General features: G+C 41.0%; 1 protein-coding gene across 6 annotated transcripts in view; it reads left to right on the top strand.

Moving 5' to 3' along the window:
* The window catches only part of DMAC2L (distal membrane arm assembly component 2 like), a 22,193-nt gene extending 7,438 nt beyond the window's left edge, over positions 1 to 14,755 (top strand). For all 6 annotated transcript variants that reach the window (XM_084791368.1, XM_084791370.1, XM_084791371.1 and 3 more), the window contains 4 exons: positions 9,852 to 9,962; positions 11,483 to 11,691; positions 12,214 to 12,385; positions 13,837 to 14,755. In XM_084791368.1, the coding sequence (XP_084647494.1) occupies positions 9,852 to 9,962; positions 11,483 to 11,691; positions 12,214 to 12,385; positions 13,837 to 13,951 (607 nt within the window). In that variant the 3' untranslated portion in view covers positions 13,952 to 14,755. The remainder of the gene's footprint in view (positions 1 to 9,851; positions 9,963 to 11,482; positions 11,692 to 12,213; positions 12,386 to 13,836) is intronic.

Here is a 14,755-nt window from a genome sequence, read left to right as displayed (position 1 = left end):
AGTCAACCCATAGGTTCCCTTCGTAAGCCTCTTCTCCTCCTCAAAGCCCTTCTTCCTCTAAAGCCAGTTCTTCCTCTTCAGCTTCCTCACCCCTCACCCCTACCTGGAGCCATCCTACCTTGGCACCAACTTTCACTCCGCCAACAGTGTTCAGTCCTCCTACCACTCGCTCTCACTCTGCAGCAAAACCTTCTTCCTCCTCTACTCAGCCTAAACCTGCTTCAGTTTTTCATTTTCTATGACTCAGTTTAAGTAGCTAACACCTAGCAAAGTTAGCAAAGACAAAGAGGCAAACAAACATCTTCAAGTCAGTTACTGTTATCCTGAGTAGACATTAGAAATTTATAAGCCTTATCAAACATAGTTGTTGTTGTTTTTTGTTTTTTGTTTGTTTGTTTTGTTTTGTTTTGTTTTTTGCTTTTTTGAGACAGGGTTTCTCTGTGTAGCCTTGGCTGTTCTGGACTAGCTTTGTAGACCAGGCCGGTCTTGAACTCACAGTGATCTGCCTGCCTGTGCCTCCCGAGTGCTAGGCTTAAAGGTGTGTGCCACCACCGCCCAGCTCAAACATACTTTTATTCATTAAACATGCTATTACTTATCTCAAAACTTTTAGAAGCCAGTTGTTAACTGTTAGTAAAAACATAAGTGGTTAGACATATATCTTTACGTCAACTTTTGTTAATCTGAGTAGACCTTTATAACCGTAGGAATTTATAAGCCTTATTTATCAAATATACCTTATTCATCAGACAAATGTTATTTCTTATTTAAAATGTTTCAAAAGCCTGATGTTGAACACAGCAAAGATATAAGTGGTTAGATACATCTCCAAGTCAATTTCTATTAACCTATTAGATTGTTAATTTATCATTATACCAAAATGCATCCTAATTTAAGATATTTTGGAGACCCATTGTTGTCTCCTTAGTTTAAAGAGGAGATGCAGTGATAAGCAGAGTTCCCAGTAAGACTTGCTGTACTACTTGGTTTATACCATGTGGTCATCTTAATTAAGATGGTGGTGAAGTTACATTGCATATATTCTCTTCTAACCTGAGAGAAGATAGCTGTCAGCCATGTGGTTGCTTCCAACCTGATGACGTCATCAGAAAGATGGAGGCAAGGTTGCTATTTAAACTATCTATTAGTAGAAATTACTAATTGTAGTTTTAATTGAAATTCCCAGATATTTCTATTTTACCAATAAAGACTCTGGAGTCAGATGCTGTGGTAAAAAATCTGCTAGCTCAGAGAGGCAGAGAAAGCATGCAGCTGACCTTCCTACTCATCTCATGTCCCAAAGGAAAAGGCCCAAAAGGCTCACTAGCTCAGCTGACATCCCAGGAAGAAAAGGCAAAAAAACCCAAGGCCAAAGTCTTGCTAGCTCAATGCCCAAAAAGCCAAAAGCCAAGGACCTGAGGAAATCAAAAGCTAGAGAGATAAGAGCCAAAGAGCTCTAAGCCAAAGAGCTAAAGAGCTGAAGCTAAACCTCCAAGCCAAGCCCCTTCTTTTACATGCTGTCCTAAGTACCCCTCAACTCAGAGTCTCTCCTACTCTTTAATCCCTGTCAGCTGGTTTCTTGTTCCGTCTCTTGACCTAGGGTTAACTTTATTAAATCCTGTGTACAGGTAGCTCTTGGATTAAAGGTATGCATTGGGGTTCACCCATGCCAAACAAAAGACGGGTTTTTACAGTTCACAATCTCAGAGATCACATTGGGATCAAATACCCTGCAACATCTCCCCCTTTTTGTCTAAATAAAAGATTCTCTACCATCAATAAAAGATGTACTATCTGGTAAAAATAAAATGCATTCATAATTTCTGGTCCACTAGTATTTGGCAACCTTAGAGAAAGTATTCAACAATATATCCTATCTTGGTGAGTCCAAAGTTCTGTACCTAAATCCTTTTATATTAAAAACTTGCATTAACGGGCTGGAGAGATGGCTCAGCAGTTAAGAGCACTGACTGCTTTTCTAGAGGTCCTGAATTCAATTCCCATCAACCATATGGTGGCTCACAACTGTTTAAAAAGTGATCTGATGCCCTCTTCTGGCCTGTGGTGTACATGCAGGTAGAGCACTGTATACATAATAATAAATAAATCTTAAAAAAAGAAAACTTGCATTACCAATCAAAAACCATCTTCAGACCTAAAACATCTTCTTAAATCCTAAACAGCTAAGGACTATAACTATATAGTTTTCAATCCCATCAGAGACCTTAGAAGGATAAATATTATCTGAATAAACAGGAAGTGCAGAGCAAGCAGCTTCCAAAACTAAAGAAATGGCAGATACTGCTGACCACTTGGATAGTCACTCAAGATATCTCTATAATGTTGGAACATCATCTTAAGCTTTCTGTCTCAGAATATCTGACAGACTTTACTGTATAGCAGGGTTTTTGTTTTTTTTTAAGTTTTTTGAAACAGGGTTTTTCTGTGTAGCTTTGGCTGTCCTGGACTCACTTTGTAGACCAGGCTGGTCTTGAACGCACAGAGATCTGCCTGCCTCTGCCTCCTGAGTGCTGGGATTAAAGCTATGCACCACCACCACCCGGCTGTGAAGCAGGTATTATAAAGGATTTGCCTACCTTGTCCTTGCAAAGCTCAGCAATCAACTTTCCTGCATCCAGTTTGTCCAGTATTCTGTCTGCCATAGAAGCAAGGACAATTCTTGCCCAGTGGCTAGCCTGACACATATGAGGCCATCTCCTAAAGGAGAATATTTTGATGCTCATCAACTTCGAAGTTGGAAGAGGGTACTTCCAGGAGCTGACATGTCTCATTGTCAAAAAATTATCAAATTAATAAAATATATTTAAATGCCATATTCTACAGAATATTTGAAGACCATCTATCTTTAGTATATCTGAATTACTAGTTTCTAGCTAAATACTGACTAACTTAGAAAACTACTACCTAACAAAGCCACAAGTTTGATTGACTTAGTTTGTATTTCTGAATTATCCTAAACAGTTTGTGATGTAGCTTTCAAAAGGACTAGAACTTCACATTGCATTTTAAAGAATTACATAGGTGAATACCTTAAAAAGAATTAATACATAGTATGCTGTAACCAAAAGATAATCTTAATTTTGTACCAATATACAAAGGATGTATACCAATGTAACCAATTACAACCTTAGTTTTGTGTCAATATACAAAGATCTATAAGAGTAGATTCAATAATCTACCCTTTTTTGCTATTGTTCCTATATATTTCTGTATCCCCTCTTTTGTCTAAATAAAAAGGAACAATTTTAACTCCAATACAGTAAAATTATTTGCAGTAATGAAGCAATTTTTGCTAAACTTTCCTCAGTGTCCAGCTTGGTTGTATTTGACAGTTTTAGGATTAAATATTTTTAAGTTCAAAGTTCTGTAAAATGTTCATCATATGAACTCAGAAATTTGAATGTCCTAAGCAGTCTGTAGTCCAAAGCTGATCTTTGGATGTTGTTTGTCATCTTTGTGGCAATCCTGACTAGGCAGAACAAAATGGTCAACTCAAAAGTGTCCACTGTTTGCACGGAACCAGGCAGCTGAAGAAACACGGGACAGTTTTTCCCCCAGTAGGTGTTGTTAAGACAGTCTACGTGGATTCATTGTTGGGGGCCCTGTCATCTTCTTGGAAACCTAAGATGTTCCTGTTAAAACCTAAACATTTTAAATGCCGTACTCCACAGATCTCAGAAAGGTTTGAGGACGTAATCTATTAGGTAAACCCGAGGTTCACAAACTGTTTCTAGTTACTTGCTTCACACTGAAACCTGGACACACACACAGGAAGCTAGATGACACTTATTTCTAATTAGTTAATACTCTGTACAACTACTAGTATCATGACAGAAAGTTTATATATACATAATAATATTACAGATTTTGAGATAATATACCTTAAAAATTAGGGAGTAAAATGAAAGCGAAAAGATTATGAGATCAGTGGCTATCGGACAATCCTTTATTTTTAGTTTTCCTCTGTCCCACACCAGGTGGCTCTTCTGATATGACACAAAGATTCTGGATTTTCCTTTAACAAGAATGCGTGGGTTAGAGTAGGAGAGAGCCACAATCCAACTCCAAAGCCTGCTTTAATGTTTTTTAATTGAATTGGGATCACATAAAGCCCGTTTGCCATTTATGTCTTTAGAGGGCCAAAGAGACAGGATGGAGGTAGACGGCACCACTTGGCCAATTTACTCTTTTTCTTGATATATTTTCTTTTGATAATCCGTTCTTTTTCTTCAGATGTTTCATTTGCCCACTGGTCTTCAGATTCTAGTTAGATGTTTTTATTCTCCTGGAAAGATAAAAATAAAACCCTGCCCCAACCTCAACTTGGGAAGGTTTCTTTTTTGTTGGGTTATATCTTTCCTGGGACAAAATTTTTTTAGCAATAGAAAAAGTATTATCTCTCAGTTGAAAAATTTAAAAAATTCTTTTGCAATTTTGAAATTAAATACATCTTTATGTATATTTATTTTTAGATTATAAATGACATTCACTTAAATTTCAGCCTGCCTTTTCCAAGTGCCATTTAAAATGAAATCACTGTAATTCCTATGTGATTGCCTCTGTCTCCCAAGTGTTGGGATCAAAGGCGTGTGACACCACATGCTGGGATTGAAGGGGTGTGTTAGGGTTCAACTATGAGAAAGACAAGACAGGTTTTCACAGTGCACAATTTCAGGGAAGTTACATATATGGCATAGCCTAAATAAGAGTTGAATCACATATATAATAAGTTGTAGGAAACTAAGATTACTTGTATACAGATTTTAAACTAGAAGCCTTTTGTTATAACTTTTAGACTAAATTGTGTTACAGATATTTTTAACCATACCCAATGAATTTACAAATCCTGAGATTGTTTGCAGCATAGTCTTTTTGTTTTGTTTTGTTTTGTTTTATTTTGTTTTCTCCTTTATTAATTTATTCTTGTTACATCTCAATGGTTATCCCATCCCTTGTATCCTCCCATTCTTCCCTCCCTCCCATTTTCCTCTTATTCCCCTCCCTATGACTGTTCCTGAGGGGGATTACCTCCCCCTCTATATGCTCATAGGGTATCAAGTCTCTTCTTGGTAACCTGCTGTCCTTCCTCTGAGTGCCACCAGGTCTCCCCCTCCAGGGGACATGGTCAAAGGTGAGGCACCAGAGTATGTGAGAAAGTAATATCCCACTCTCCACTCTACTGTGGAGAGTGTTCTGTCCATTGGCTAGATCTGGGTAGGGGTTTAAGGTTGACCGCCTGTATTGTCCTTGGCTGATGCCTTAGTTTGATCGGGACCCCTATGCCCAAATCTTGCAGCATAGTCTTAAGAGATTTGGGTTGTTTGTTTTTAAGAACAAAGAAATAGAAGAGACAAACGATTTTCTTTTGCCAAGACTGGTGGGGTATGCCTTTAATCCCAGCACTCAGGAGGCAGAGGCAGATGGATTGCTGTGAGTTTGAGGCCAGCCTGGTCTACAGAGTAAATCCAAGACAGCCAAGGCTACACAGAAAAACCCTGTCTCAAAAAACAAAACAAAACAAATTCACTTATACAAATGAGGAAGTGCTAGCAAATCTACTCAGAAAACGCTCTCTCTCTCTCTCTCTCTCTCTCTCTCTCTCTCTCTCTCTCTCTCTCTCTCCCTCTCTCCCCCCCCCACCCCACCCCCGTGTCCCGTGTGTGTGTGTGTGTGTGTGTGTGTGTGTGTGTGTGTGTGTGTGTGTGTGTGTGTATAGTAGTAGTAGCAGCAGCAGCAGCACATTAGAGACCTGGCCTTTATTAACTAACAAACGTAATTACAAATGTTAGAAATATTTTTATAAACTTAGAACTTTTTCTGATAGTAAGTGGAAGTGTGTTTTATTTTATAATTTAGATTTCTAAGTTTTTATTGCATATAGCAACAACTATTTTCTAATTGCTTTTCACTGGTTTGACTCACTAGAGTTACAGTCACTAACTCACCACTAGAGGTCTCCTAGTTCTGTGAAGAAGCACTCCCACTAGTCCCTGCTTGAAAGCCGGAAGAGTTTCTCAGATAAACCAAAGTTGAAGCTGAGAATGTAAAAACCCACCAGATTTTTAAATCTCTTTTTCTGGAGATAAATTTAATTTTGCTATAACTCGTTTTAAGGAAAACGGGTAATGTTTTTAGAAATCTTCACTAAAATAAGCCTGGCCTTGCCTTTATTTAAGCTCAACTAGAAAGTGAACCAAAGTGAATGCAGCAACAGTATTCAGCTTTAGGAGGCTTTGGATTTCACCTGCTTAGTGACAGCTTCTCTGTCTTGGCTTTTGCACCTGGAAGCCAACCACTGAAGACTATGGATCAACTGAGCCTGTTCAGTTTTTGCATTATGTTGAGAAAAGGAAACCAATGGTCCTTGTTCTTCCTTTAGCCCTGCTTGCTCCCCTCCACCTGCCCCCCTCCACCTGCCCCCTTCCACCTGCCCCCCTCCACCTGCCCCCCTCCACCTGCCCCCCTCCACCTGCCCCCCTCCACCTGCCCCCCTCCACCTGCCCCCCACTACCCCCACTTCGGTCTTCCTGATGGGAAGTGGTCAGGAGCTTACTGTGTAGACCAGTCTGGCCTTGGACTAACAGAAATCTCCTGCCTCTGCCTACCAAGTACTACTGGGACTAAAGGGGCGCACTATCACACCCTGCTTTAAAACTCTTAATCACTGTTTAAGGCCCATCTCAAAAAAAATCTCTGTAATGAAGCCTTCTCCTCACCCTGCTTTTTAGGCTTTCATGCACAGCACGTGTCTCCAGGTGCCATATTGGATACTGGTGTTTGCATGCCATCCGTCTTCTCCACTAAAGTATAGACTCTGAGAGATCAGGATGGCATCTTTCTTTGCACTTCTCCTATTGCTGCTTTATCTCACCATTGCTAGTTTGTACTAAGTACAACAAACATTCAGCGAGCATGTATGAGTGAATGAACAGGTGGGTATGGCCTTTAAATGAGAGGCTGGGTAAGATTTTCCCAGATGAGGTTGGGGGTGGGAATTATAGCAGGACTAGCCTGAGCAGAGGATGAGAGAGCCCAGATTCGTAAATGAAACTGGCAACAAAGGAGTTGTTCAAGATGGACGTGGGTGGAGAGAGCTTTAACAAAACTCTGGAAAGGCTGAGATTTGTGGTGCTGAAGACGGCCTTGGTAGGAAGATGGAGATGGCGGTGGGGTCTGAGGGCAGGCGGTTGACTAGCAGAATGCTCGCCTAACATGCCCTCAGCCCGTGGTCAGTTCCCAGCACTGCCAGAAAGAGGGAGGGCTTGAGGGAAGACGGGAGAGAGGAGCGGAGAGAGGCACGAGGGCGGTAGCCACTCCAAGGTCCTCAGCTCCTCAGCTGTGAAGCGCTTCCCACTCAGGCTTCTAAGCCTTCCCTCTCTCCTGAGTTCCAGAGTCAGTCAGAGCCCCGGCTGGTAGGAAAGAGCACCAGGTTCAAAGGCAGCACTGACACAGATTAGCTATGAAGCGTTGAGCAAGTTCCTTTAGGCACATGCATTTATTAATGCCCCACCTTGTTCCAGAAAGGATTTAGAGTGTCAGCATGTTACTTAATATCAAGGCTTCAGTTTCCTCATCTCTGAAGGAGAGGTTTCGTGTAGCTGACCCAAGTTCCTTCCAGCTCTGACGCTGTGACTCTGATTCTAATGACTTGTTGGGCATCTTCCCTTAGGAGTCCTCCCAGCAGATATTTAAAATGCAAAAAACTGAAAGAAAAAAAAAAAGAAGAAAGAAACCTGAGCCTATAACTCTGTCCCTTGTTCTCTTGGTGTGTATATGTGCATGTGTCCCTGTCCATTTGTGCTCACATGTATGTGCTTGCATGTGAATACCAGGGTCAACATTGAGTGTCTTCCTCAGTCACTTTCTGTTGTGCTGTATTCACCAGAGAACACTGTTGGACATAGGTTTAGGCCAATAGAAAGTCTTTATTAGCTAGACGGTGACTACAGTTTGGGGTCCCAGTGTAACCCTGAGCCTTTCTTGGGGTGAACTTTTCATTTTAAGCACAGAAACCATGTTCTGAGTCAACATGTTCCAGTTAAAAAGAACAGTTAGCCAGAGTGGACCCACAGAAGCCAAAAAGCAAGGTTAGTACATTCAGAGACTTTCCCAGAACTATGGACTCTGATGGATTAGGTCTTATTTTCATCTTGGCAGGTGGTGCTGTCTCAATGCTGAGTTTTATGGCCTGAATGGTACTTCCACCATGGAGTCAGTTCTGCTAAGGTTGGGGCCCTGTTATATTTCCACCTTAGTTTTTAGCCGGTTTCACACTGACCCTGGAGCTCACTCTTAGGCTGGATGGCTGGCCAGCAAGGGATCTGTCTCTACTTCCCCACTACTGGGATTATGCTGCCAAATGGACCATTTACATGAATGTTGGGGATCTGAACTCAGGTCCTCATGTTTGTGGACAAGCACTTTACTCACTGAGCCATTCTCTTGATACTGCCTTCTGATGATGGCCTCACCATTCCACCAGTGATGCAGGGCCAAAGCTTGGTGTCATCTTAAACCCTCTAGCTCTTGTCTCTATATGTCCCTTACTGAGTTATATGACTCTTAGCTCTAATGCCATTCCATCCTTCTATGACTAAGTCCTATCCAATGAAGCAATTGATAGCTATTTTTGTGCCATTCTGTATTTACTTATTTATTTTGAAGCAGACTGTAGCTATATTTCTCAGGCTAGCCTCAGATTCCTGTGCTCAAGTGGTCCTCCTGCCTCACAGGACCATGTCATCATGCCTGACTTGAGCTTTGCTCTTGATGCCGCTGTCTGAGTAAACTTGCTGGGCCTTGCTCTAACAATAGCAGTGCTCTCCTCTGTATCCCAGTCTGATGTCTGCAGAGTACAGTTTAGATATCCTGCCTGTGAGGCCTTTGTGATCTGGGGGCGCAGTGTGACTGTGCTCTGCTTTCATGACCTCCATGTATAAGCCACACTGGTTACAGCATGCCCTAATTTCCTGCCTTAGTACAACCTAGCATAACTTTACCTGGCTCTTCTGTCTGTCGAAGCATCCTTGTCCTTATTTTAGCTCTTTCAAGGCATGTATCAAATCCTGTCACTTACTTTAACTACTTGGTGACTTGTCTCGGGCCACTCCTCCTTGGATTCACTCCCTGGATTCCTCAAAGACAGAGACCACTTTTCACTTTTCTTGCAACCCCCAACCCTCACGCCTAGCCCACAATTAGGGAAGTTGAATTGAGATAAATCAATGGATACCTAGCCAGAAGTTATTTTCTCAGCTGCTCATGACTGACAATCATCTGAACAAATTATCTCTTTTCACAAAGGAGGAAATCAGGGTCAGAGAAGTGAAATTTCTTGTCCAGCTCCTGCTGCTGCATGTGTGGGTGTGTCTGTGCTGCTCTGCTGACCCACTGTGTCTTTATCCTAAGTAGATCTCCTTGTATGTTCCTCTCCCCACCTGGATGGGAACACTGTAAATCTTCTCACACTGTTCCTACAGGACTGGAATTTGTCATTTTGTTTTTGAAATGTTTATTAGAAGTGAAGCTGGTTTGAGCAAATCTGTGGTTGTACCGAGAATAAACATTAGGGGGCAACAGTGCAGACAATTGAGGTTCAAACAATGACGCGTAAGCTAGAGGGGAGCTTAGACAGCATCTAGTACCAACTTCTCAGTATGCAATAAAGAAGAAACAAGCAAAAGCCAGGCATTAGAGACAGGAGTGGTGGTCAATAGCATCCGCTCCTCTTGCCCAAGAGTCTTGCCCTGAAGCTGTGGCCTCAGTCACTGGATGTGTGGGACTCACTCCCCAGCTGACGAGTTCACGAGAGTCCTGTTTTGTGTGTCTAGATCAATGGTGATGTTTGGAAAAATTTCGAGGCAGCTCTGCAGCTTAAAGAAAAGCCCATGGTCATGTGACTCCAGATACTTCTGGGAATGGTTGAATACAGTGTTTAATAAGTAAGTGACTCTAATTAAGTGAAGAAATGTAGGAATTTTTACCACTGGATAGGTTTTAAAGTGCTCATTGGTTGCACTTGGAACCAACCAACATTGGTTGGTTATTTCTTGTGTTTCAAATTATTTTTCTTAATAAAATGTATAGTATGATCCTAATTTTTTATAAATAATAAAACATACTAAACAGAAAAGTAGCTTACAAAATATTGAATTTGCTTGTCTGAATTATAGAATATTAGTGTTTTTTCTTTTTTATGATTTATTCATTTGCCAGGTGTAATGGTACATACCTGTAATCCCAGCACTCAGGAGGCAGAGGCAGGCACTGCAAGTTCCAGGGCAGCCTGGTCTACAAAGCGAGTCCAGGACAGCCAAGGCTGCACAGAGAAACCCTGTCTCAAAAAAGCAAAAAATAAAATAAAATAAAATAAAATAAATTTTTATTATTTATTTTTATTTTATGTGTATATGTGTTGTCTGCATGTATGTATGTGCACCACGTATGTGCCTGGTGCCCACAGAGGTCAGACAGACATCAGATTTACCATGTAGGTGCTGGGAGTTGAACCCAGTCCTCTACAAGAGTAATTGGTGTTCCTACCCACTAAACCATCTCCCCAGTCCCAAGTGAGTTTTTTCTTATTTATCTATTGATGCCCTTCAAGTTTTCTAAAATTAGTATTTATTCTTTGTATACTCAACAGTATATGTAGCTTTGAAATACCATGTTCTCAAGCCGGGCGTGGTGGCTCATGCCTTTAATCCCAGCACTCGGGAGGCAGAGGCAGGTGGATCACTGTGAGTTCGAGGCCAGCCTGGTCTACAAAGTGAGTCCAGGATAGCCAAGGCTAACACAGAGAAACCCTGTCTTGAAAAACTGGAAAAAAAGAAAGAAAGAAAGAAAGAAAGAAAGAAAGAAAGAAAGACAGACAGACAGACCATGTTCTCTAGCTTCTTGAGGAGTGTTATTAGCATTTTGAGTACTACTAAGAGAAAACTTAGTGTGGCTGGATGTGGTGGCTCATGCCTTTAATCCCAGCAGACGCAAGATAATTTCTATGAGTTCAAAGCCAGCCTGATCTACATAGTGAGTTCCAGAACAGTCAGGACTGCATAGAGAAAAAAATAAAATAAAATAAACTTTTATTACCTAGAGATAAAAACTAAAGCAAAAAAAAAAGAAAGACAAAGTGAACAGAAAGAGCTAGTTTTTATTTTCATAGACATTAATTCAGTCATTTGAAATAAAAAATGTATTTCTGGTTGTTATTTATTTGTTTATTGTGTTTGTTTGTTTGTTTTGAGATAGGATTTTTCTCTGTGTAGCCCTGGCTGTCTTGGAATTTACTCTGTAGACCAAGCTGGCCTTGAACTCAGAGATCTGCCTGCCTCTGCCTCCCAAACACTGGGACTAAAGGTGTGCACTACCACACCCAGCCCTGGGCCATATTTATATTGGTGAACGCAAGTAAGAAGCTAGTGACAATGCAAGTGAACTACTTCTGTTTTCTTATCTACAGAGTAGATTATGAACGCATCAGGGATGTTGGCCCTGACAGGGCAGCATCTGAGTGGCTGCTTCGGTGTGGGGCCAAAGTGCGCTACTGCGGCCAGCAGAAGTGGCTGCACGACTATAACACCCTGCCCGGGGGCTCTGTGGGCAGATACAAGATTCAAGCAATTGATGCCACTGATTCCTGCATCATGGCCATTGGATTGGATCACATGGGTACGGACGGCCCTGTCCTTTGCTTTTAGGACACGCAGGGGGTTTGCAGTGAGTGTTTTGTTACAGTTGACTCACTGTGATAGGGGCCTGTTTTTGCTTATTGCCCATCTTATAAAATTAAGTTTGTTATTTCTGTGTTTGATGTTGCTCTTGAAAGAAAATAGAGAGCACATACACCTTTTTTTCTTTATCTCTCATGAGCTTCTTTCTATGCTTTTTTCACTTAAAATCAAAGCCTGTTTGTTTTTTTGTCAGGCTATCTATGTGAACCCCTTAGTGATATCAAGCTAATTATATGCAGACAGCGTCTGCTTGTGTGAGAATCTCTTTCTTCTAGTACATGGGCATAACCTCCATCAGTGCAGCCTGTGTAACAAAGACGTTGTATGCTTAACAGGGCAAGCAGTCGCTCCAGTTTTCATAGGACAGTTAAAGCCAGGATAGTCCTGTCCTAGGAAAACCAAGGACTGTTAGTCATGGTACTAGTAAAAACAGATTCCTAACCATGCATTTTCCCCCCAGAGGGCCTAGAGCATGTTGAGAAAATAACCCTGTGCAAGTGTCATTACATCGAAGATAACTGTTTGCAGAGGCTTAGTCAACTTGAAAAATTACAAAAAAGCCTATTGGAAATGGAAATAATCTCCTGTGGGAATGTCACAGACAACGGCATCATTGCTTTGCGACACTTTAGGTAAGTGTTAAAAACAAAACAAAAACTAGATAAGGTGAATAATCAGAATATACACGGCTGAGGGGTGACGCCTGTAGTTCTAATGAATACACTTTAAAAATAGGAACTGTAGCTGGGCGCAGGGGCACACGTCTGTAATCCCAGTCCTTGGGAAGTGGTTCTACAAAGCGAGTCCATGGCAGCCACGGGTACACAGAAATCCTGCCCTGAAAACAAAACAAAATGAAGCTGGGTGTGGTGGCACACACCTTTAATCCTAGCACTGGGGAGGCTGAGGCAGGCGGATCTCTGTGACTTTGAGGCCAGCCTGGTCTACAAAGAGAGTTCCAGGACAGCCAGGCCTACACAGAAAAACCCTGTCTTGGAAAAAAAATGAATTTTTAGTGTTGCTATTATTTTATGTGCATGAATGTCTTACCTGTATGTGTGTCTGTGTACCATGAGCTTGCACTGCCCTTAGAGGCCAAGAGAGGGCATTGCATCCCCTGGGACTAGAGTTACAGGTGATTGTGAGCCACCGTATGCATGCTGAGAACCAAAGCCCTGGTCCTCTGGAAGAGCAGCCAGTGCACTTAGCCACTGAGCCATCTCTCCAGCCACAAGAATATGAACTCTTTTTGTTTGTTTTTTGTTTTTGTTTTGTTTTGTTTTCCGAGACAGAGTTTCTCTGTATAGCCTTGGCTGTCCTGGACTCACTGTGTAGACCAGGCTGGCCCTGAACTCACAGAGATCCCCCTGTCTCTGCCTCCCTATGCTGGGATTAAAGGTGTGTGCCACCACGCCCGGCCCATGTTTTAATATGTGATGGATCCATCAGTAATCTCAGTATCACAGGCAGGTGAGATGTTTGAAGCATTAGAACCCAAAGCACTAAACCCTTTCTCTCTAACACTAGCTCAGGCTTCAAGGCTTCCTTCTCTTACAGGAACTTGAACACCTTAAAGAACTTACCCACCATGGGGGCTTAGCATTATTATTAATTTTTAAAAAAGATTTATTTATTTATTATTTATACAGTATGTTGCCTGCATGTATGCCTGCAGGCCAGAAGAGGGCACCTGATCACATTATAGATGGTTATGAGCCACCATGTGGTTGCTGGGAATTGAACTCAGGACCTTCGGAAGAACAGCCAGTTCTCTTAACCTCTGAGCCATCTCTCCAGCTCTATTATTAATATTTTACATACAAAGGAGACCTGTTTTGTATGTGTTCAGAAGTTTAAAAGCTGAGAAACATCAATGAAATAAGGAAAAATATAACTTGACTGTCTCACGTGAGTTTCATTTAAAGTAGCCCTCCAGGACTATTGCTCTAAAAAGCATTTGGCAGGTGTGGGATTATGTCAACACTTTCTGTGTGCTATTTTTTCTAAAAACAATACAAATTGAATTTATTTTTAAAGCCACTAAAGGCCATACTGAAGTGATTGTTTTTTCTTCTCTTTGCAGGAACCTCAGGTATTTGTTCTTAAGTGACCTTCCTGGAGTAAAAGACAAGGAAAACCTTATCCAAGTCTTCAAGACAGCACTGCCTTCTCTAGAACTGAAGTTAAATCTGAAGTAAAATAAGTGTCTGACTTCACTATAAAGGGTCACTTGAAATTGCTCGTAGTAAATAGCTACAAATAATACCTATCATAATAGAACAGTGATGACTACTTAGAAATGGACGTCAGGAAGAAAATAAATATTTAAAAGTGACTGAAGTTACTTAATTGGAAGTGAGAAATTATGTACATTGAATCATTAAAATATGGTGTATACACACACATACATACACACACACACACACACACTGCTTGGTGTAGATATTGATGTAGAGTTATTTATACTGCAATGTAGATGTAAATATTCTTCTTTATAATAATTTATATCACACTGAAGCATGCTACTATAAGTGCACAATTATGAAAACCTGAGCATTCAGTCACAGATTCACTGACAGTGTCCCTTGTGCAAAGTTGTCAGTGTGTTGCTTACAGAGTACTGTATTGCTTCCCAGGATTTGCATGCATCAAGCTCCTGTATTGATGCATTCCTAATAGTACATACTTAAAAACAAAACAACCTTTTCTCAGAAAGAAAGGTGCTGGCTACTTTGTCCTAGTTTTAAGCTTGGGCTACTGATGGTTAAAACTGAACATACCCAACCAGTTTCGCTGATAAAACAGAGGAAGCAGGCTGTCTGGCCATACTCTCCTTCTACTTCAAACAGGAAATATTAGTATGTTGATTAGAAGCTAATTTTGCTATCTCGCAAGTATTTTGGATGCTACTTTCTATGAACTCAAGGGCCATAAAAATATCAATATAAAAATGGACTTTATATCTAGAAAACTCTAATAAAGTGTCATAAATGGACTACAAA

Source organism: Acomys minous (genome assembly GCF_964271855.1).
Source record: "Acomys minous genome assembly, chromosome: 8".
NCBI lineage: Eukaryota > Metazoa > Chordata > Mammalia > Rodentia > Muridae > Acomys > Acomys minous.
This window is presented reverse-complemented; position numbering and strand designations above follow the sequence as displayed.